The sequence below is a fragment of the Epinephelus moara genome, chromosome 24 (genome assembly GCF_006386435.1).
Source record: "Epinephelus moara isolate mb chromosome 24, YSFRI_EMoa_1.0, whole genome shotgun sequence".
In the NCBI taxonomy this organism is placed as follows: domain Eukaryota; kingdom Metazoa; phylum Chordata; class Actinopteri; order Perciformes; family Serranidae; genus Epinephelus; species Epinephelus moara.
In genome coordinates, this window is record NC_065529.1 from 8,754,308 (window position 1) to 8,778,390 (window position 24,083).

The window sequence follows — 24,083 nt, forward strand, 5'->3', positions numbered from 1 at the left end:
GGAGAGGCCAACATGGTACCGCAGCTAATTATTTAACACAAGAAGGAGAAAGACTTCTTCAGAAAACAACAACAACAAAAAAAGTATGTCACTAAATGTGTGAATTCAGAATCCTCCAAGACACCTCTACTGTTGACAGCATCTTTACACCATATTGTGGCACTTAATGAGTTCAGTTGTTTAACAAGAAAGCAGTTTATGTACATAGCAGAAAACACAGCAAACACCTGGTTGCTGTGTTCACATCAAAATAAAATATAATCTCATAAATAAAAGAAACATCCACAATCTTTATAATTCACCAATGTAACTCAGCAGAAATGGAAATCTATGAACACGTCCAAAAATCTGTCTGCAAGGTTAAACAGTCCAGTCACTACGGTTAAAAGTACGTTCCCAGATTTTGTTAGTGTCCAACAGTGAGTATACCTTATAAAAACACAGAGCATTCAAGTGATATGACTCTGAAGTTTCAGAGTCTTAAAAAGCTTACCAGCTTTATAAAAACATGTAAGCCATAGGAATTTATAGGACAGCCATATCCGTCAAATAGGACTAAGAAAAAAAACATTAATAAGTTTTAACATTGCATATGCCACCTAAATCTATTCAAGACATAAATAAATAAATGCCATAAGCATAACATTATTTGTATGAATTCTTAAATGATGAATCTCTACTTGTGCCTGTTTTAATATGGTGTCCATGTTAAACTGTTTCTATGGTGCAGATACTGCATGTGTCTGTCAATGGAACATGTGTTTTGCACAGGAGGACCACAGCAGACATGAGGCAGCTGAGCAGCAGATGTGTCCACACCTTCATATCAAGTGGAATGCCACTGAGTGCTGTCAACTCAAGAAACGAACTATAAAGAGAGAGAGAGAGAGAGAGAGAGAGAGAGAGAGAGAGAGAGAGAGAGAGAGAGAGAGAGAGATTTTTTAAATATTGGTTGGTTTGGGTCAGAAATTTCTATAATCAAAATCTAAATTCCTACCTGACTCCTACCTGCATGAGATTCATCTCAGGTTTGGCCAGCCAATCACATGACAGAACACACTCCAGACTGAAGCGACTGGTCCGTCCTGTGAGATACAGCATCCATGCTGCAACACATCACACAACCAGGATTATAGATTCACCCACAGAAATGTGCAAAAAACAACTAGCTGCACCAAATCTCAAAATATAAACAGATTTTTAAAGGTCCAGTGTGTAGGATTAAGTGGTGATTTTACAGAACTGAAACTCATCCCCCTTCTGCCAAATGTGTTGGAGAATTAAGGTGGCTGATGCAAAAGAGTAAATGGCCCAATGTGGAGCCAGTGTCGTCAATTCTGAAGCACTACAGAGCAACATGGCGGACCCTCTCAGTTTTTAGATATAAACGGCTTATCGTAAGGTTACGAAAACACAATGATTTTTTGTTTCAGGTGATTATATACTTATGAAAACATAATATTATGTCTCCCTCTAGTGTTGGTATGCAGCAATTGCTCTGTTCCTGCTATGGTGTGCAGTATGATATTATGTTTAATTCGAAAAAGAGTGTTATTTTAATTGTGAAAACCAAGGAGGATAAGAAGTCAAACTTTCCTTCCTTTGTTCTAGCAGACCAAGTGCTTGGAGTTGTGAACAAATTTAGATATCCTGACCACATAATCAGAGATGATTTATGTGATGATGATGACATCCAGCGTCAGTGCTGCAAACTCTATGCACAAGCCAACATGCTTGCACGAAAATTTAATAAGTGTACTGATGATGTCAAGATAGCTTTGTTTAGGTCATATTGTACTTCATTGTATACTGCACACCTGTGGTGCAGGTACAGTGCTGCAAAAATGAAAAAAAATCCAGGTGGCATATAATGATACATTTAGGATTTTACTCAGGCATCCAAGATGGACAAGTGCAAGCCATATGTTTGTAAGTAGTGATGTGCCCACTTTTCATGCTGTTCTCAGAAAGTTTATTTACAGTTTTATGTGTCGACTTAGCCAGTCAAAGAATGGAGTCATTATGGCCCTAGCGGTGCCTGCACAAAGTGACACAAAATATTTGTCATACTTCTGGAAGCACTGGAATAGATGCCTGTATGTGTTTTAAACCTACGTGTTGTGTTGTCTTTATTGTATTGTCTGTGTTTTTGTATGTATTTTATATGGACTTGAGTCTGGAATAAAGTTTATCCATGTTTATCCATAATAATGAAAATTATATTCCATTTCTACCATTAGACGCCCCTAAATCCTACACACTGGACCTTTAAAGCTTGTGAACAATGTTAATGTACAGTTCTCATAAAAATATTCAACCTCTATGACAATATTACGACCCATACTGGAGGTAGATTATCCACAGCATTTAATGAAATTACATGAAATTAATAAATATGCTTGGAATATTTTCAGATGTTTTTTTTGGAACCAATAGCCATTACCAGTACCAAAGCGTAATTTTTTTCTAAATAGTTTGTTGATCATTTATAACAAGCCCAGTGTTTCTCAAGGGGCCAGGGTACTCCTTGGGGAACTCTGTATTACTGCAGGGGGTACTTTTTTAATGTTAATTTGAGTTTGCTAAAAAAAAAATTAAAAAAAAGTTAATGTTCAATATTCAGTATTCCTATTTAGTCTTTAAACTGTTGAATGACATAAACTGTCAACTGCCTGCAACAAACATAATCACGTTCACGTTAACATTTTGTTCAGTTTGTGCTTGGCAAAAAATTTGAGTTGGTCAGGGGGTACTTGGCTGAAAAAATATTTCAAAAGGTGCATGTTGATAAAAAAAAAAAATCTGAACTACTGGAATAGACAGTATATCACTGTTCAAACACATACCTCTGTCACAGACACAACATAATTAATAATGATGTACCTCAAGGCTTTATTCGTGGACCATGGCTCTTTCTAATTTACATAAATGATCTCCCAAATGCCACAGATACTGCCAATACTTTTTGCAGATAATATTAATCTCATAATTTCACCATGATATAGGGATACTTACAGTATCCCCAATGTAAAGAAAGATCTGGAAAAATATGTAGGAATGTTTTTATATACGTATTTTGAATTTTTTACATTTAGGTAAGTTAATTCAACTCAATTTTTAGGGATGCCACTGGATGATGAACTTTCATGGAAGAGGCAGATTGACTTTACTATTAAAATAGTAATAGATCTCTTGGCGAATTCACCACTGTCAGTTTACAGCTAATATATCCATATCTTAATAATTGCAATATTGTACCAACTTCTTTCTTATATTTCTGGTAAATCTGACATGCCTGATTTTCTGGCAGCTAGAACAGGGTAGCAGCTCTCACCTTTTGGACGGCCTGAAAGGAGCATCGATCTCTGAAAGAAAGTTATTGACTTCTCCTGATTCATCAACAGTGAGGGCATTCCCAGGCTCACTGTGACAGGCTCTCAGTGGTGGACAGAGACCTCTGCTCGACTCAGGATTACTGCAGGATAGATGATTTGCTGCATGAACAGGATTCCCGTTTGGGTCGAGGGCATCGGCCTCATGGTGGCAGGGTCCAAGCGTCTCCACGTCATTCTGTACTATGATGTCGGGCACTGTGAGGTGTGAGGGATCAGTGAGGGATTTCTTCATGTGGCTGATTATTGAGGCTGCGTTGAAGGCTTGCTGTTGAAAATACCCACACAAAGAGAGGAGGTTACACTGGTGCTGCCAACGTATGGCATGATGACACATCTGTCTTGAATTAGTAAGGACAGCCTGCAATGAATATGTCTGAATTGACTTTATATAATAAGTGACTGTGTCATGAATGATTTACTTCACCTCAATTAAATTGGTAGAGTTTGGAAATGTCATAATGACATAATAAAATGTAAGTGTTGAATGCAGTATTAGTGCTTAAAGCATTTCACAGTGTCAGTACAGATTATTGCGTTTGACACCTAGAAAGGATAGTTCAGATCTTTTGAAGTGGGGTTATATGAGGTAGCCTACTAATCTATAGTCAGTGTATTACATACGGTAAATGGCAGTCAGTATGCCCCTAGTTTTGGAGAAGCAGGCAGGAGTACCACCACAGAAGCTAAATAATGTATTTCTGTGGATGGGGGTTAGAAGCAAAACATATTTTAGCCACCTAAAAAACATAAATATCAGTTTAAGTGGACGCTATATTGACAGTATTTTCACCACTTTACCTTGCTGTCAGACAGCAAGTTTCCATATTTTAGTCACTTAAACAAAGACCTATGACAAAAACAATATCAGTTTAAAGGAACAATCCTTAAACAGTCCCTAAATCCCCCTCAACAAAGATTTGGGGGATTAAGTGGCATATAGCGGTGGGGACTGCAGGATGCAACCATCTTAGGCTTATCTCAGTAAGAATTCCTTCAGTGTTTATTGTTCTGGGAGTTTTTAGCAGGGAGCTAAATTATCTACAGAGGTCTCTTCCTCTGCAAAACACACAACCCAGGTGATTAAAACAGGTAAAAATACTGAATAAAGCAGTTTCACATTACATATCAGTGTTTCTTCTACACTGTTCGGGTTGCTAGCCTAGCACCTGCTAATGCATGCTCACCTATTTTCACTGACAACTTAAGATCCAGACGTTCAGGAGGTTTTTACCAAGAGCCGACTTAAAAGACGTAGGTCTCTTCCTCTCCAAAACAAACAGACCCGGGGATTTAAACTGGTAAAACCACTGAATAAAGCAATCTACGTTAAAAAAAAGGTATTTTTCTGAATATGTGCAGCATGTGGCAGAGGGGCTGCTAACTACAGTGGCTGACACAAAAACTTGAATGACCCTATTGAGCCAGTGTTTGGTTTTTCCATTCTGGACTACTCTAGAAATATGGCATGCAACGTAGAGATCACCTAAGATGAGGATGCGCTCCCTATCTAGATATAAATGGCTCATTCTAAGGTAACAAAAACAGAACAATTCTTACTATACACTAAAGAAAGCATTACATTTAATTTCTGCCAAAATATCCCCGAAAATTCTACACACTAAACCTTTAAGCTGACGCTATATTAATGAATATTTTTACCACTTTACCCTGCCATCAGACAGCCCTTTCCTTCAGCACTACATTTTATCAACCATAGAACTTCCATATTCCCTTTGTATACTCTGGTTCATGAAGGTATCCTTTTGTTTCCACAGTGAAATGCATTTGTCGCTGTCATTATCATCTTTTAATTTTCTCGCATTTGTTGTCTCTTTCATAAACTGCTGAAGATCTGACCTGAATAGCTGTTCTGCAGTGTAATACAGTGCACTGTACCGCTGCACTTATGCCTTGCAATACTGAAGTTCTATATTAAAAATGTAGTGCCAGAGGAAAGGGCTGTCTGATGGCAAGGAAAAGTGGTGAAAATATTCTCAATTCTCAATCTACTTCAACTTATACTGATGTTTTTTAGGTGGCTAAAATACTTTTTGCTGCTGCCTCCGCCCCCAGCAGTACATTGCTTAGTTTCTGTGGTGGCACTGTCTGCTTCTCCAAAGTGAGGGTATACCGAGTGACATCTACTGCAGGTAATACACTACACACTCTATGGATAAGTTCCTCATATAACCCCACTTCAAAAAATCCTAACTATTACTTAAAGTGCATTACATGCTTACATTTAGCATTGTATTCAGAGCTTTAGCTTCCAAACCACTTAGATCACTGTAACTTTAAATTACATAGTCATTGTCTTTTTAGTATAAAATACTTTCTCCATAGGCTTTAAAAGTAGCTATAAACATTGAGAGTTTGTTTCCCTCAGCAGGTGTGGTCACTTTCAAAACATGATGGTTGCAATGCTGAATGGATAAGGATCAGTTGTCATAGTCTAAAAAAAAATATAATGCACTTTGCCACAATTTGTCAATGTGCTCAGTGTGTTCCAAATGCTCATATTTAGCTAAAATAAGGCTACATACACTGTATTTGTTGATCATGCGTGCTTAGATCAGCTTATGTTGGTTGCCCATATTTAACTAAGGCAAATAAAGCTGCAATATAAAGCAGTGTCACTTACCTTCCATTTAGATTTGGCAAAGTTTCTCTCCATCTGTTCACAGACAGAGTGATAAATGTCCACATCTTTGGCTGTGTTTCCAGCAATCCTGCAATCAAGTCACGACCTTTAGTTCATTTGGAAAACAAAAAACTGTGTGTGTGTGTGTGTGTGTGTGTGTGTGTGTGTGTGTGAGTGTGACAAAGAGAAAGGACTAACCATGGGTGTCTGAGTGCCTGCTCAGTGAGGAAGCGTTTCTTGGGGTTTTTCTCCATCATATTCCTGATGAAATCTTTGGCTGTTGAGATATGGCATTGACATTTGTTAGTTTCTGATTAGAATTCAGTAATCTTATCTGCTGCAAGCATACAATAATTCACATTTGGTCACCTGCAGTGAAATTACTTTCGGTTCCTTCTAAAGGTTATCCAAATTTTATGTTATTGCTACTGTTATGCAATTTGAATTTTCAGGCTGCAACAAGAGACGGCAACAACAGAGCACCTGTGACTCTTCCGTAACTGAAGTTTGGACACTATCCTGGTGAGGTAATTTTAGCCAAACACAAAAAAACAGTACTAAAATGTGAGCAAAAGACAGAGACACTCCTATGAGATGAACAAAAGTTCTACGCCAAATGAAGTCCAGAAAAGCCAAATGCTTGTGTGTTTCATGGACGTTGAGCCCTGGATAATGACTGGTGTAAGGGCAATTCGATTGCATGATGTTGAAAAGTGTCTTATCACTGTACATTATGAGGATGAGATGACGTTATGTAAAAATTCCTCATTCTTCATTCAAGTCATCTACCACAATACAGTGATCAGATTGATCATCATCTGTCACCTGTCTCTTGCCCCCTTTTTGATACATTACACCATTGTATTACTTCTTCACACCTAACATGGCATTTACTTTTACTTATTAATTAATGAACTTGTTTGCACTGTCCCAGTGTTTCTGGACAGGTTTAAGTTTTGTTGTTTTTTCTGGTGGAGTGGATGTAGACTATGTAACAGTGGGTGGCATTTCTCTGCTGATGCATCAGCTACACAACTGGAAATAAAAGAAAGTAGATCCTGCAATGTAATAATCTCTCAAGACAGATTCTGCAATTTACATTGTAAAGGAAGAAAAAAAAAATCTTTTTTTTTTTTTTTTTTTTTAACCGATGGATTTCCAGATTGGCAATGTAATAACTTTAAAATATTGATTAGCTTTTTAATATCTCCTCTCTGTCAGTATGTTCCCTTTTCAGACAAGCATTTCTTCTTCTTTTTCCATTCTGGGTTTTAGTATTAATATTCAGAGAAATAATTTGGTCCTTTTTTAATTTTATTCATTGATCTATTTTTGGTAAGGAGGACGTTTGTTTCGCATGTCTCTTAATGACAGCTAATTTAATTCCACAGGCAAGTGAGAACTGTCCTTTCCAATCTAGTAGCTATGGCAATTATATCTGACCTAATCCAAGCAGGTCAAACCACTGTAGCTGTGGATGATGTAAGTGGGTACGTTGGTCTATAGCCTCTTAGGTTAAGCTCTAAGGATATATTAACACATCCTGATCTATATTTGTCTAACAGTGAGGTTAATCATAGTAATGATTTTGAGGCAAGTTACGAACCAAGTCTTTGGAATTTCTTCTGTACATTTACATGACACTACCTGTTTTCAACACTCCCTTTTCAATAGTGCAACAATGCATTCCATTTCCATGGAACTTTTATCAAGTAAGCCCAACTGCAATAACTGTTTTTTTTTTGGGGGGGGGGGTTCGGCCTCATGGGGACAGCGGACAAGTTGTGAACACAACACTGACACCTTTTGAGTTGACATGGTGAACTTAGCCCCATTCTTCATACCTGGATAACCAAATTATCCAGATAAAAATGTTAACTAATTTAAAAGTTATCTTGACTTGCTGTCAGAGCAATAAGTCCTTAAGCCCAAACCTGCTAAAGTGCAGACTTACTGACAGTTAGCTGGATCACAACCAAGACATTTTACTATGATCTGGATAGCCTACATGTGTTTTTAGAGATTTTAGTAAGATTTAATTTGCATAGCATTGTCTCCTAAAAGTCTCCTGCACATCCATTGGGAATGTTGGGTCCATTGCAGCTAGCATCACTCGTAGATGGTTAACAGAGGGAAAACAGTGGAAATATTTTAAAAGCTCAATGTAGAACAAAAAGACCCTCGTAACAATGCAGGGACACACATAAAATGAGACTTTACTCAATGACTCTATTGCCCCTGGGAATGCTGGGAGGGTTCCATAGACACCAAGCACTTTCAAAGAACCAAATTAGCTGGATGAGAATAAACAGGATTATTTTTAGCCTGAATTAGTTAGCCAGAGTTGAAGAACAGCGCCCTAATTAGCTAACGAGATTATCATTCATTTGAAGTTGTATCTCTGGCCACCTGATGAATGTCAGTAAGTGTAAAATATGCCCTCTCTTAAAGAAATACCTGGTTGTTTAGCTGCTAAATGCTCTGTTGACCAGCTAGTCTCTAACTGTGTCTGTCTGCTGTTCATTTAGCTTTTTTGCTGAAAGCAACTGCCTGCTGCACCAAAAAGTGAAATTATGCAAGTAAACCAAAATAGTAAAGTTGCAAGCCTCACAACAAATTAGGTGCTAATTCTCCGTAGATGCAGTATTAAAATCGACCTCTTTCACACTGTCACATCATTTTCACATTGTCATTTGATTTTACTATAAAAATACTGATTATAGCTGCTTAAAGTCTAGACTCAGTCACAGTCATTGGGATTTACATTAAAGCAATGTATAAAAATGAATACAGTTCCAGAAAAGAAAGTGCAGGAGTATTACTGTAGACTTCTGTGAAGACTGAGATGTTTTCTGCTGTTTTCATACCTGATTCAGAGATGTCGTCCCAGAAAGGTGAATGAAAGGCGTACTCAGCTCTCATGATCTTTGAAAAGAGACGAGTCTCGCTCTCGTCAAAGAATGGAGGGTAGCCGCAGAGCCTGCAACACAGAGACAACAAGCTAACTCAGCTAATCCCATTTACAGTGTATCCATCTTTTGTTATCTCTTACATCTAGCCTACATTTTGGATCAATTTAAGATATGCTTTAACTTTGGTTGTATCAAACTGATTTCTCAACAAAGAAAAGTCCACATATTTACTGCATAACCTCAGGCTTCTGACATTTAGTTTATTATTGAAAGTAAACTTTCAAATGCAAGCTTATAGGACTGGGAAATAGCTCCAGAGCTAATACATCCTCTAAGTTCTCCAGTCTGAGATCACTATTTATGAACAGTCATATAATGTGCTATGCTTTTATTAGAGAAGAGAAAGGTACTCACAGGATGTAAGTGATGACTCCAATGGACCAGCAGTCAACTGCTTTGCTGTAGGGTTTCTGGGCCAAAACTTCAGGGGCTGTAGAAAGTCAAAATGGATTATTTTACCATAGCTTTCCTCTCATATTTAAGTTTCTATAGTGGATCATAAATGTTCAGTTGTGTTATTGTTGGGATTTAAAATGTCAGCATAAACACATCTGCTCATGACTGCCAGCTAGAGAATGTAATAGCATGATTAAGTTAAGAAAGTTCAACATTTTCTGGAATCTACAAGATGATTTAGTCATTAGTATGTTTTAATCACTAAATAGCACCAATAGGAAATGTCATAGATAATATTATTAATCATTTTAACGTCAATGACTACCAACAAATTTCTAATACAGTTTAAATTCAACTGACAATCAAAAACCTTCAATCTCTCATGATGACAATGTGTACTTTTTAACAGCTAATACATTTACGAGTTTGATATATTTGAATAAAGAATTATATTTTCCTCTAATTTTAAGCACAAAGGCCCTGGACTGTCATTTTTTTAGGAAAACTGATTGACTGCTCCTGCCACTCCAAGAATCATCACCTTATTGTGATGAAGGGGTGTGTGCATCCCTGTAAACCTGGGAGCTGTGATGTCAGGGGCAATAGCTCCTAGATAAATCAGCCACACTGGAGCTGCAGCACATGATATCATAGGGACTAGAGCCCCCTCTTGGAGCCAGACCTGGGAGGGAAGCTAGTCTGGTGGCTGGGTCATGACCCATGGGGCCCGATCAGGCACAGCCTGAAAGAACTAAATGAGGCCATGCAAAGGCAAGAACCTAGGTGTGCTGACGCCTGGCATCGTAGACTGGTTCTAGGGACATGGAACATCCCCGCCCTGATGGGGAAGGAACCACTTGTGTGGGAGGTAGAGCAGTATCAACTGGATATAGCTGGGTTTACTGAGTCTGGAAGTAAAATCCTGGAAAGAGACTGTACTCAGCCCCTGGCATGTAGGCCGCTGAGAGGAAGGCTTGCTATGACTGTTGATTGTGCTTATGCACCAAAGAGCAGTTCGGAGTATCAAGCCTTCTTTAAGTCTCTGGGTGGCGTCAAATCTGGCCCATGATAGGATGCCAGGTGACCTGCCAACCATTTTCTAATTCAAAATAATAATAAATTGATTAACACTTGGAATTGTTTTAGCTTTTAACATCAATAAGGTCCAAGAGTGCATAAAAAAGCATCAAAATAGAGCGTTTTGATAAAACAAAATAAAAAAATGCTAAGGAAGGTTCCCCGGGCCCTTCTACAGAGCAGATGTCCAGGCTAAGCTCTGAATGTCTTCAAATCTTAGAAACGCCCCAAACTGGCCCCTGGCCTCCTGCGATTTTGCAAAAGTGGCCCCTGGTCAAAGCAAGTTGAGTATCCTTGGCCTCGGAACTCTATAATTCTGCTGGGGGACTTCAACACTCATGTGGTCAACAACGGAGAAAGCGGAGAGAAGAATGACCTACCCGATCTGAAAAAGAGTAGTGCTTTGTTATTGGACTTCTGTGCCAGTCATGGATTGGCCATAACAAACACCATATTAGAGCATAAATATACTTGGTACCAGAACACCTAAAGCCAAAGATGGATGATCAACTTTGTGGTTGTATCATCCGATATGTGACCATATGTCTTGGACACTCAGGGGAAGAGAGAAAAGGAGCTGTCAACTGATCACCACTTGATGATGAGTTTGATCGAAAAGCAGAGTTGGTAAATCCAAACGTGTAGTAAGGGAGAACTAGGAACATCTGGCTGAGGTCCACTGCCCACAAGGTATTTAACTCACAGGAGTTTTACATGTGTCCCTGGGGAGGTTGCTGACATGTTTAAAGCCTCCATTGTGGAGAGAGCTGCTAGGAGTTGTGATCAGAAGGTCATCAATGCCTGTTGTGGCAGTAGATGACTCAGGAAAGGAAAGCAGTGCTTGGTTCAGGCTGTGTTCAGCAGGAAAGGAGAACTGCAGACACTGATGGGCGATACTCTCAAGCGGTGGAAAGAGCAGTTGCGGGAACTCCAGAACCTTTTTAGAAAGGAGGCTCTGAGCAAATATTGAACTTCTGATCTAGAAATGCAGATTCCACATATCCAGAGGGAGCTTGGAGTGGAGCCGCTGCCCCTTTGCATCAGACAGCTGAACTGGTTTAGGCATCTGATCAGAATGCCTCCTGGGGACCTTCCTTAGGAGGCACATCCAACTGGTAGACCTCGGGGCAGACCCAGAACATACTGGAACATGGGATCCCTCAGGAGGAGCTGGAAAGCTTTGCTATATAGAGGGACGCCTGGACTATTTAATGAGCCTGCTGCTACTGTGAACCGGCCCCAGATATGGGGTTGTAAGTGGACAGAAGAGTGACTGCTCTTGTCCTTTTCAACATTTTTTAAATAGCATTCACACTGTATAATGTTCCTTTCATGATTCCTCTTCATTTTCTTGTATTATTTTTTATGTCATCACCACAGATACACCACTTAAATAACAGTGGATTGTGATTCACTCTTGAAACATATTGACAGTAGTTGTGTTGTTTATGGGTGCATTGCAAGCAAGTGTATATGTATGCCCCTCCCCAATAACTCACCAACATATCCTGGCGTACCGCAGGCTGTGGACATCACACCATGCTCCACCGTCTTAGACAGACCAAAGTCACTGACCATGATCTTAGCATTCTCATCTGTGTTGTAGTACAACAGATTCTCAGGCTGTCCAAACACAGAGGAAGAGAAAGAGAGTAAAAAGAGGAAAATTATGTAATGTAACTTTGCCTATGCATTTTATAATAGGATTGTTAATTATTTAAACCTACAGTGTAATGTACTTAAAGCAAATCGTACTTCAGTTACTTAAAACATGCACAAACATCTTTATTTAGGACTTCTTGTATTGTGTGGAGTTTTAGTCATTTTGTCATTCTAGCTTTTTTTCCTTCTTGCTGAAATTACTCTGTGTGTGTGTGTGTGTGTGTGTGTGTGTGTGTGTGTGTGTGTGTGTGTGTGTGTTACCTTAAGGTCCCTGTGCACAATGCTGTTTTCGTGCAAGTAGCTGACAGCCTGCAGCACCTGTTTGATCACTGTGCTGGCGTCCTTCTCAGTGTAAACCCCTTTGTCTAAAATGCGATCAAACAGTTCCCCACCTGACACCCTGCACAAACACACGCACACAAAGGAAATCTTTAGTGTCTTTTTTTTATAATCTTTTTAGGGATTTTATTGCCTTCTTCTGACCTTGGACAAAGTATCCTGTTGGACAAAAACATTTGTTGAGGGCTTGTAAAAATTTTAGAGAATCTATAGTTTCTGAATATATTAAATATATCAGGGTGAATTATAAAATTATGTACAAAACATTTGTAGAATACCGATAACTCTTTTAATGAAATGCGATAGCCATCCAAAAAAAAAAGGAACTTTGGGTTTAGGTGAAAATACCATTTAGTTTTGATGGAACAGTCTAATATAGAATAAATTATGTTGTCAGACTGTGTGGAGTAGGATGATTTTTCTGGTCTTAAAGCTACAGGGGTAACAGAAGAGGAAAAACGTATGTTAAGGGTTTTAAATGTATGGAACAAGCAGATGCACAATATGCAGCTGTGTGTGATTCCGTCAAAGTACTTTTTGGGTAATGATGTTTCCAACTTTACAGTGGCTTGCTGTAAATCAAAGAGAAAAAAACTTCTAAAAAGCTTTTAAATATATAAAAAAAGACGCACAATTTTCATATGTTGTTGTTATTGTCAGATTTCATTACACTCAATATGAGACCCATTGTCAACATTTTGTTCTACCAAAGTAATAATTTATAAAAACTGTGATGATAATTAGTCCACTTACAGTTGCATGACCAAGTAATAGTGTGTTCGACTCTCGTAGAAATCCTCCAGTCCCACCACGTTTTCATGCTGTATCCTGAAACAGTAAAAAATACAGTAGGTTGAGGCATCACTGCTGTTCTAAGTGGCAAATGTTACACATTTACAGTGTTGTATGAAGAACGAGGCAGGGTTAACTTCTTACTCAGGTTGTTAATAAGCAAAGGTAAGAAGGTGCTACACGTACAATTCTATGTATTTAAAGAGAAAGGCAATGTTGGCTAGAACATAATGGATAACCTGTATAAATGTGTGTGTAAGTGTGTTTGTGTGTTTGTGTGTTTGTGTGTGTGTATGTGTGTGTCTGTCTGTCTGTCTGTCTGTCTGTCTGTCTGTCTGTGTGTGCCCATACTTTACCTTCTCAGTACATTAATTTCATTTTCAAGGTTGCTATGAGCGAGGTATTTTTTCTTCAAACATTTCAGGGCGTAAAGTTTTCCTGTTGCCTTCTCTCTCACCATGAACACCTCTGAAAAAGACCCCCTGCATGAAAACAGTAAGGACAGATACATGAATTGAGATGGGGGTCTATGGAAATGCTCAAACATGTGTGACACAACAAGTTGGTGATTGTATTTCTTCATCATTATTTAAGTTCAAAGCATCAGTTTTTGTTCTGGTTTAATATTCCTTTACTTCAAGACAAAGACATGAAAGTTTCCAGGATGATGAACAATTATTTGCAAAAACTTCCCAATTAACAATAATCCAGTCACCTTAGATGAGTGCACTAAGCCCTTGAAACAACTGTGGGCCTCTTAAGTGTGAGCCAATGGGGAGAGTCAGGTCCCCAGGCATGTGACAAGTCACTTGCTTTAGGGTCCCCAGGGGCTGAATGCATCACTTCCATTAGTTGTCTTTTTTTTTTAAACCAGATTTGAAAAGGTTCACAAAGTTCTATTTTCTATGTGCTACCCCTTCTAACGGGGTAAATGTCCTGCCTCCTGATTACCCCCCAGTCAAGTGGAAGAAAACTTTGTGCTGTCTGCTCCCCGCATGGATATAGTTGGGTTCACCTCTACGCCTCATGATGCCTGCTTCTTCTGCATTGGCTGGTGACATCAGGCCGTAGCCAAAGGGCAGAAATTTCTCCGCTCAGGACGTTAGGATTAATGTAATGTGTTCTGTCAGGTAAAATAGTCTTTGTTGTGGTGTGTTTGGTGTTAAGAAAATATGTTCAATTACCAAAAAATATATGATCTTGTTGCCATTAAATACAGTGCGAGATAGCATATTGGAGAAGCTAATATTTACGTTAGCCATAAAAACGATGAGAAACATGCTAACATAATATATCCTGTGGAATGAAGCTGAAAACATAAACCTATCATATTCTTAATGACAGTGCTTAGTTTTGGGGAAATACGTATGCCTAAAGTCATACTGCCTTCTAAAAAAACAGTATTTTCTTAACTCCTTCCCACTTAGGATAAACTGCCATGACATCATTGACACAATTCACTAACACAGTGCTGGTATACTTTTTTGGCAGACAAGGAAGTAATGCTCCTGGCTTGTGGGGACTGTGAAGGAGATCTTTGAGGGCTGTATTTTTCTTCCCACCAATTTTACAGTAAGTCCCTCCCTTGTGATTGGATGCTAGCTGTGAGCACAGCAAGTTCCGCCCTACGGTGCTATGAGAGCAAGTTAAGATATCGCCGATGGAGAACATAAAGTAAGTGTTATATTGTACTCTACTCTGTTGTGTTATTGGTGCATGGTGCTGTTTGTTGAGAACCCAGGGGTAGAAATCTTGGGAGGCCCGGAGGCAGCAGAGTATCATCGACCCCAGGCGGACCTGGTCACTGGGAAAGAGAGCCACGAGCCTACGCAGGACTGGGCATCTAAGACAACACAAGAACTGCTCATTTTTATTATTAATAATGATAATAATATTTTCCCTTGTTGTATAAATTGTGCACTCAAGGATTAGTCATGTCTCCAATGCATTGTACAGTTCCTCTTCACTTCTTACCTTGGATCCTCTCCTCTATGATGGTGTGGCCTAGTATGTGCCCCTGGGATGTTAGAAATCCTACTGTGGGTGCTTCCTCACCTGTTGACTGTAATGTTCAGCAGACTCACTAACTTGTTGTTTGATCATTTGTTGGACCCTTTGATTAACTAATCCACAGTCTATCTGTAGTAATCTGATTTTTTTGAGCTTATACCTATGTGAGTACTTATGCTACAGCTCCAGCAATTATTACTATTACTATTTCAAGATTATTCTTGGGGCCAGTTTAGAAAATCAGTCTAAACCAAGTAACCCAGACATGCTGATGCCCAGTCTTGGCTGGGCATCAGCATGGCACCTTTTTGTTTGGCTCACAGTCTGATGGCAGCCTGGGTGTAATCCTCCATTTTGGCCACTGAGTAAAGCATCTGTGCTGGTGATACTGCAGCTCTGACCTTAAATGCCTCAAGGCCAATAAAGATGACTCAGATCGCACATTATAAATGCACCGTTGCTATTATATTTTGGTTGTGTACTGTGTTCTGAATTAAGGTTAGACTCATGTACTGATACTTGCAATTATTGAAAGTTACATCTGAACCTGTATTTTTCATTTTTTTAGAGCAGGATAAGCCTTTACTGATCCAAATTTCTAATAGCATATTTCAGTTAGGCACAATATAATCATTTGATCAGCTTTCACAACCTAGGAACATCACTGTAGCCCATGATACACAATGACTTTTATTAACCTTTAATAACAACTGAATGCACTTCAGCAAAGCGGCATAAGTCCATCAGGTAGTGAGACATGTGTCGACTTGGACACGTTTCTGTCTCATGTTTGCATAAACACAAACCTGCACCTGCTTATACCACCTCCCTTCATGTTCCCTCAGTACACTCACCCACCAATATAGTCAGTCAGACTCTTAATCCTATAACAAAGTGGTGCTAGGATGTTCCTGCACTGCTGTTCTGACGTCAGCGTTGAAGAACCTGAGACACACGCGCACACACACATGCACACACACTTACACACAGAAGCCTAACTCATTCACAGCCAGTCAAAGATGGAGAGCTTTAAGCAGCTTTAAGACTGCAGGACAGCTCTGAGGAAGCAACACCTACACTTACAGTAACAACCATTTTCTACAGGCCATCGTACTGAGCAGATAAAGCAAATACAGTGTCTGTGCAGCACAGGAGTGAAATATAATTTGCTACTTGACCAGGAACCTAATTCATTTAAAGGACCACACCAGTGGTTTTGCGAGTTCCTACAAATCACATATAAGCCTGAGTGTGGAACCAACCTTACTTTGCACCAACTGTTTGCTCAGTCAAGGCAGCCCCCTCGCTCTGACATCTCTTCATTTAATGCATGTGTAGGTCCTGTTTGTGCGTGTGTGTGTTTCAGGCCTGTGTGTATATGATAAAGGAGTGAAAAAATGGAATTTCCTCTTAAAAAAATAATAAAGTACATTTCTGACAAATGTCAATAAACTTGCCAAATTTGGATTCTTTTGTTACAAGCAATCCAGTGCTTCCGCATTTGTCTTCCATAAAGATGTAGGACTTCAGAATTGATGCAGCAGAGGCTGAGATATTCTGACTTTCAGTCCTTAGTATGGGTCAAGCGCCAAAAATGTTGGATCCTACCTTTCCCATGATCGGAATGAAGGTAATGCAGTTAGAGCAGTGATGTCACTGCGGCAAATATTGTGGCACATTCAAGCAGCAAAACTAAAAACTGAACTTGACAGAGGAAACTGAACTAAACTTTTAGCTTCTGAAATAATCACTGAAGTTACGCTGCTCCTCGTGCATAAATGCGCACAGCATCTCTCTTAATGGGGAGTCGGACAGCAGCTCTGCAGCTCTGCTCTGATCTCTGCTATGTGTTTATATTTTAGAGACTGTCAATATTTTCCTCATTGATAATGTACTGTATTGTTTCACCCACTTGCAGCCCATTCACAAGTCCCTGTGTGTGTAACCATGAGAGTGTATGCAGGTTGTGAACCTGCCTATCTATTCAATTCAATTTCAATTTATTTGAAGAGGACAGTGCATATTAATGAACAATCGGTACAAATACATGACGTCATGTAAATATGCCGGATTTAGCTAGAAGCTAATTTCCTTCCATAGTCCTCACATTAAAAGACAGACAGACATACCATAAATAACAGTTAAATTAACAACATAAATAAAGTGCACAACAATATTAGCAGCAGTTATACAGTAGATTCAACAAGGGGCTACAGTAGAGAACTGTATGAGAGGGCTGATCAATGATTCATTCACGGGTGCAGATTTGATAAGTCAATAGCCATCCTTTAAGCTGTTTTTTTAAAGTAGTGAGAATGGGACTGTCTCTGATTGAGGTATACTATTAGAATAACGCCCTTGAAACAGAAGGAAAATACTGTTCAATTCTGACTTTACACCAGGTTTTTGTTGGCTTATGGTTGGTTTACGGTACTTTCTGCTGCCTCAAAATAGCAATATGCCAACAATGCACCTGACCACACCTCATTTTCAGACCTACACCAGGTGACAGATAGGGCCCAGCTTTTGCTAGACCCTTCCTGTCTGTGCCATGTCAGAGGACATTATTCACTGGGTTAATGCCTGTCATGACCAGTTAACTTTGACATGTTAAATTGGTGCAATGCCCCTTTATATGGAAAACTAAAAGCTTTATGTAGAAAATAGTTTAATACTCAGCAAACTAAGGAATAATGTAAGCATAATTTGGTCACTATTAATGAAACTCAGGCATCACAGGGGCATAGGTAATGAAACAGTTGTTTGGAGCTATACAAATCTGATATTTTACAGGCACTCTATGCAAAATGTGAATATGAATATAGCATCTTATCAAGTTTATTCATACCATGAGATCATGATCATTATATGGTTAATCAGGTGGCCCTACAACAGGTTAACTGTGCAGGTTCAGCTCTGAGTAGATTATCCAGACAGTGTGAGAGACTCCATTGATAAAACAAGCTCTCAGGAAGGTGATATAAGGGATTATCCTCAGCCTTCAGGCCAATCAGAGCCCAGTAACTGGGAGACAGACAGCACTCCTTCCTTTTATCCATTTACAGTCCTCTGAACTTGAGCAAAATAATTGAATGTTTCTGTATAACAGTATCTTAAATCAGGCTGGTGGCTGCAACAAGACGTGCGTCCCATCCTGGATGATGGTGTGTAGATATTTTTTCATGATACAAATCTGTCCCTCTGTTCTGTTCCCTGTCTCTACCCTCAAGAAGAGCTAAGTCAAAAGTTAAAGCTTCACCTGCTGTTTTCAGTTGTTTGCACACTGAGCTTTGGACTGTTTTAAGACAACTTTTTAAAGACCACACCCAACATTTCTGCTGCTTATTGTACTGCATCTTAATGACCACCTCCAGTCTGAAGTCTGTGCCAATCACCATCACCAAATGTTATTTGAGTCCTGATTCCAACAGTGTTTCATTTAATGGATTCCAAGTGTGACAAAGAAATCAGCTTGATGATTTACCAACTGTTGTCAAATAACAGTTTGGTGTAGCCTGATGCAACCAGTAGACACATGACTATCCCACCCACACCATGACATGACAGTCAACACGAAAACAACAGACTTGGATAAACAACCACATCTCTTGTGGGTGCCATAGGCCCCACTTTCATGCATGCTAATGAAGTCACTGGACTTTTCCTCATGACCACCGCAGCAAACCAAATAAGATTCTTTGCAAAACTGTTCAACATCCAAGGAACATTTTTGTCTTGAATGCCTGTTATTGATGGTCTTCAAAGCTAACTTTGTTTGCATTGTGCAACTTGGTCTGAAATTGTCTTAAACTAATAACTAAAAACTCTGAACGCAATCACCAATTCTGTGTCTCTACTCTCAGCAGCAGTACTTACGATCCCATTTTCCCCTCGAATTTAAACAAATCCTTGATGTTACTGGTGCTTTTCTTCCAGCTGCAGATGATCTCCTTCCGCCCCATCTTGGCTCTGACGTTGCCGTAGACTCCTGAAGCACAGATAACATCAATTATTTACATTTTGATGGGTTAAAAAAAAAAACACTGAAACATCATCATGCATCAGATTAAGATTTGAAAGCCACCAGTGTTGATTTAAAAACCTGAAATTATTATTTTTTTATCAGTATCACACAAATTTGTGTCTATTTTCAACAACACCCTTGCACAGAGTACTGTGTGCACCCACTATGAAATGTCTCTGTCCCCCACATATTAAAAGCTTATGTTTAGCCCTCAACATATCTCATTCTGTGGATTGTAGCATCGTGGTGACAGGTCTGTCTGTGGTTATTAAAAACTACGTACATAGAACAGGATCAGTTTAGTAACTCTTATGAACTGTATTTACACATTTTAGTATCAAAGCCAAACACACTTTGTAGAATTAATAATTACAGCAGCATAGGCTGTATGACTTCAACACCTGATATTGCAGGGTGGCAAATCAGAAAACACTCACATGAGTCAGTCATATGGATTGTTTCAGAGGCACTCACAAATGACCTTCTTTGTTATTTATTTATTTTATTTTATATTTTACATTGGAAAATCTTTTATTTTTCAAATCTAGTCTATTAATGATGACCTCAGTATGTCTAAACTCCTGGCTACAGTGTAGGCCTGGGCGACGAAGAGAAAATCAAATACCCCAATATTTTTGTCAAAATACCTCGATGTCAATATTGTGACGATGTTGTAGGGTTGTCTATTGGTGCTTTAACATATTTACGCAATGAGATTTTGGTCGCATGATTATCAGTAAGGTAGATATGATGACTAAGTGGGTAAAGGCAAATAATAGAACAGCTACAGCCTGGTAAGTTCAGAAAACTATATAACTGTACTGCGAGGCAGCATTCAGAACCAAGAAAAGACAACACTTGTGATATTACAATATCCAAAATCTAAGATCATATCTAGTCTCATATCACAATATCAACATTATATTAGATATATTGCCTAGCCCTACTAAAGCCAGTGGCAATAATGGTCAAACATGTCTGCTAAAAAAAGTCATGGGGGTGGGGGGTCATAAGTCTTTCCCTGACCCTTCCCTGTTCTACAACCCTCTAAGATGTCCCCACACCTTAGCCTTATGTTCTTCTTACATAAACAGTTGCATGTCCATGACTGAGGTCAGTCCTCACTGACTAAAGCCTACTTGTACCTATCAGTTACACATGCTTCAAAAAGGCAAAGGATTAGAGAGGTAAAAAGCAGTGGTTGGTTAATCTCCCCAGCCGTTCCTCCTGCCCTCCCTCCTTCTAGTCTCCTGTACTCATCCCTGTCTGTAGAGGGAACAGATTAGTGGCTGATTCCCTGACAAGACAAAACTGGGTCGTTTTTTTTTTAATCCAGCTGGCCTTGAAAGAACAATGACCTCTGGCCTTTTACTAACATGCTATTTGCTGACATTCAACAAAAGGCTGTCATTATGAAATTCAAGAAAGTCACTATCTCAAAATCATTGTCATAACTTTGAGATTACATTTAGATTTTTGATACAATGATAGAACCAGGTGATATCTCACAACCACTCTGTATATTGACAGAGTTCTTCACAATCATGATAACTGCAATTATCACAAATTCATTTGAATTTGAAAAGAAAACATATGAAAATACAGACTTATAATTTCAGCTTTTATCTATCCTCTTTACTCAGCGAGGAACATATTCCATGAATCATTTGGTGTTTGCTCTAATTGTTACTCATGGCTCTTCAGGCTACCCAGACACTAAACTGTTGAACCAAAAAAAGTTAAGGCATACAATGAAGCCCTTTAAGGAACTCAGAATTCAAGGGGTTAACAGATGATAAAGATAGCCTATACTTAAGATGTCTTCAGCTGTTTCTGTCCCTTAGGGATTCCAAAAACCAGACACCAGAAGATAGGCTACTACACTGCAGCAAAAAGTGTGAAACTGTCAGTGTGTTGAAATTTGCTGTGTATCAAAGTCAGAAGTATCTCCCAAAGAATTCACAAGAGTTGCCTTTAATGAAGCATGTAACCTTAGCTTTGTCCTCCTTTTAAAAAATATAATCTACATAAATTACTAAATGAAGTGTGGTGTGATGGCAGTATAGACAATCAACAGAAAACATCAGCAATTCCTATTAAAAACAGCTTATTTGGTATCTCTGATGGTTTAATTCTAAACATGCATTACATAACAAAATGTGAGCAGGAGGCATATTTTTTAACAAAGACGACTCATTACATCCATGCAGTTCAAACAGGCCACCAAAGCTACTTTCTCTAGTCCTGAAAGTGTAATAAAGTTAGTTTTTACCTGGGGAGCGGTGTAGAGATGGTCGAGCTGAGGTATCGTTGGTATACCTGACTGAATCAGGTACGCCGCTGGACTTCACGCGCAGGGGGCGGGGCCTCGTCTATTCATCTCCTCCTCCGTCTCCATTCAGTCCAGGCATTACATGCTACATTCAAAGACGGTCGGAAACTGCAACATACCCGGTACAAAGTTGTTCCAATGTTGTAAAACTGAAACACAACCTTTGCCATTCATTTCGTTCAATGAAGGTCGTTCTCCATCCCATTGGGAATGATGTTTATTTAATCATTTTCAAATGAATCAGTGAGTGAATACTGTCAAAGGACACATTTGTCTTAGTGGCTGGCCATACTGATTTGAAGGCATCATCTCTGTCTACCATATTCAAACAGATTTTCATCAAGTTTTGACTATCCCCTTATGTATTGGAAGTGTAGCCTAGTATATGGAGGACCAAATCTGCCACAATAAGAATAAATAAATAAACAAATGACTCAACGATAAATAATTGAAATAATAATGATAATAATAATAATTTCAGTCAGAAAAGGGCTATCTGGAAAGCCTACCAGGAAAAAATCTCCCTTGTGATTTGGTGTGGGTTTGATTCTGTTTGATTGCTGCTGCCTGAGTAGTCAAGACATGCCCCGTCATTAACATGTGGGCTATGAAATAGAGTGCCCTCGGAATGAGCCCTTAAACCTGGAAATTAGTTAGCATTTTACCACATACGGTTCCCTCATCTCAAAGTCAGTGGCCTTTTTGAATTGGTTTTTAGTTAGATGCCTGAAAGAAGGTCTGTGGTCAACACAAGCCTAAGAGACTTTCATGTCTTGTTCTACAATGTAAGATACATCAGTAAATACCCCACTTGTGAACTTTGAAGCTTCTATGTGTCTTAAAAAAGGTGGTCGCTAACAATTGGCTAAATGAAACTACTATGCGACTGTAGTGTAGTTTGTTTATACCGTTACGTTAGAATTTTACGTCTGGTAATTGCAATTTAGGATTCAATAATCCGGAAGTGGTGTTAATTTGTGATTATCTTGCTGAACAAAACGTGCAAGTATCATAAATGTTTGTTTGCCACAAAGTTTATTTTTGGCAATAATCCAATGGAAAAACCCCATACGCTTTTTGACATGTCGGCATACAGAAAAACGTCATCCCTGGGACATTCTATACGGACACAAATAAAAGAAGAAGAAATAAATAAATACGAAAATGAATAAATAGAGAAAATAATAAGATTATAAGTAAATGTAAAGAGATAAGAATGAATTGGGAAATAATTAAATATGAAAACAAATAGATACAGAAATTCATAATTTGTTAAATAAATACATTTTATTTATCTTTTTTTCTATTTCTGTGCATATTTCTGTGCAAACATGTGCATTTATTAGATAATTGAGACTTTTATTTTTAAATTGCTGTCTTTCTTATTTCAATTATTTATTTATTGAGTCATTTGTTTGTTATTTATTTTATATGTATTTTATTTATTTATGGCAGATTTGGTCCTCCCTAATGTCATCGGCTACTGCATTCCACCCATGGTACACTGCACGTTTTGATCAATATGTTTTAGTAATATGCAACTCATTCAATAAAGGCTGGAAATGTAATCAATAAGACCATTTGGAAGATAATACTGATTATACCTCATGGCTGTAGATGTGAAATAGGCCTACTTGTTTACAATACAATAAAGAATGGTCATAATGATGACACATCTCAGTTAAGCTCAGAGAGCCAAAAGTGATAGTACTACACTCTGTCATATATTGGAATTGTGGCAACACTACAAAAGCTCCAGAGCCCTGCAATCAAACGTTCACTGAAGTAAACGAACATCAGAAATAGTAGTTTCAATGTGAAGTGAAAACTTTTTATGGGGTACAGTTTTGTGGATTTTGCTGTCACATGAGTTGCATTAGAAAAGTAAGGAAAGATAGGAAATATAGGCCCGTTGTTGACAGTTTTATCTTACTGTGGGCTAATTAAGTAAAGCGAAAAGTACATTCTTTTGGAAAGATGAAAAGTTAGTCTCCCAAAATTGGAAATAATCAACTTCCAGTGCCCTAAAATTTGATAAAAGAGTGTAATATTTACGTCAATAAAGTTACTTTCCACTTCTACAAAGTGCTTACAGTCCAAAGACATAGAGGCATTTAATCTCAGCAACAATAAATATGTCCCTCTCTGGCACGGTACTGACAACACAGCTAAGCTGATTATATGTAGCAGCTGATGCAAAGAGAGGCCTGGTAGGCCATATAACTGCATCATTAGTTGTCATTATTGGATTAACATTCGTACAGACAACATGTGAGAGCACACCAGGGCCTAAACAAAACATTTTACAAAAGGACAAGCAACAAAAGAGTTTGCTTTTGTTCAAACACAGACAATATTGGAATCAATTACATGAAAATGTTGTGTGTTTCCCAAGAAAATGTTGTGTTTTGGTTCCACAAAGCAAAAGCCTTGTTGGGACCAA

General features: G+C 38.6%; 1 protein-coding gene across 2 annotated transcripts in view; it reads right to left on the minus strand.

Annotated features, from left to right (window-relative positions):
- Window positions 1–117: 117 nt before the first annotated feature.
- The window catches only part of camk1ga (calcium/calmodulin-dependent protein kinase IGa), a 25,256-nt gene continuing 1,290 nt past the window's right edge, over window positions 118–24,083 (minus strand). For both annotated transcript variants that reach the window (XM_050039344.1, XM_050039343.1), the window contains exons 2-14: window positions 21,581–21,748; window positions 19,161–19,272; window positions 13,631–13,756; window positions 13,236–13,310; window positions 12,405–12,543; window positions 11,981–12,104; window positions 9,363–9,438; window positions 8,904–9,016; window positions 6,235–6,313; window positions 6,037–6,124; window positions 3,335–3,660; window positions 1,009–1,106; window positions 118–868 (exon numbers count right to left, since the gene is read on the minus strand). In XM_050039344.1, coding sequence (XP_049895301.1) covers window positions 1,043–1,106; window positions 3,335–3,660; window positions 6,037–6,124; window positions 6,235–6,313; window positions 8,904–9,016; window positions 9,363–9,438; window positions 11,981–12,104; window positions 12,405–12,543; window positions 13,236–13,310; window positions 13,631–13,756; window positions 19,161–19,246 — 1,296 coding nt within the window. In that variant the 5' untranslated portion in view covers window positions 19,247–19,272; window positions 21,581–21,748 and the 3' untranslated portion in view covers window positions 118–868; window positions 1,009–1,042. The remainder of the gene's footprint in view (window positions 869–1,008; window positions 1,107–3,334; window positions 3,661–6,036; window positions 6,125–6,234; window positions 6,314–8,903; window positions 9,017–9,362; window positions 9,439–11,980; window positions 12,105–12,404; window positions 12,544–13,235; window positions 13,311–13,630; window positions 13,757–19,160; window positions 19,273–21,580; window positions 21,749–24,083) is intronic.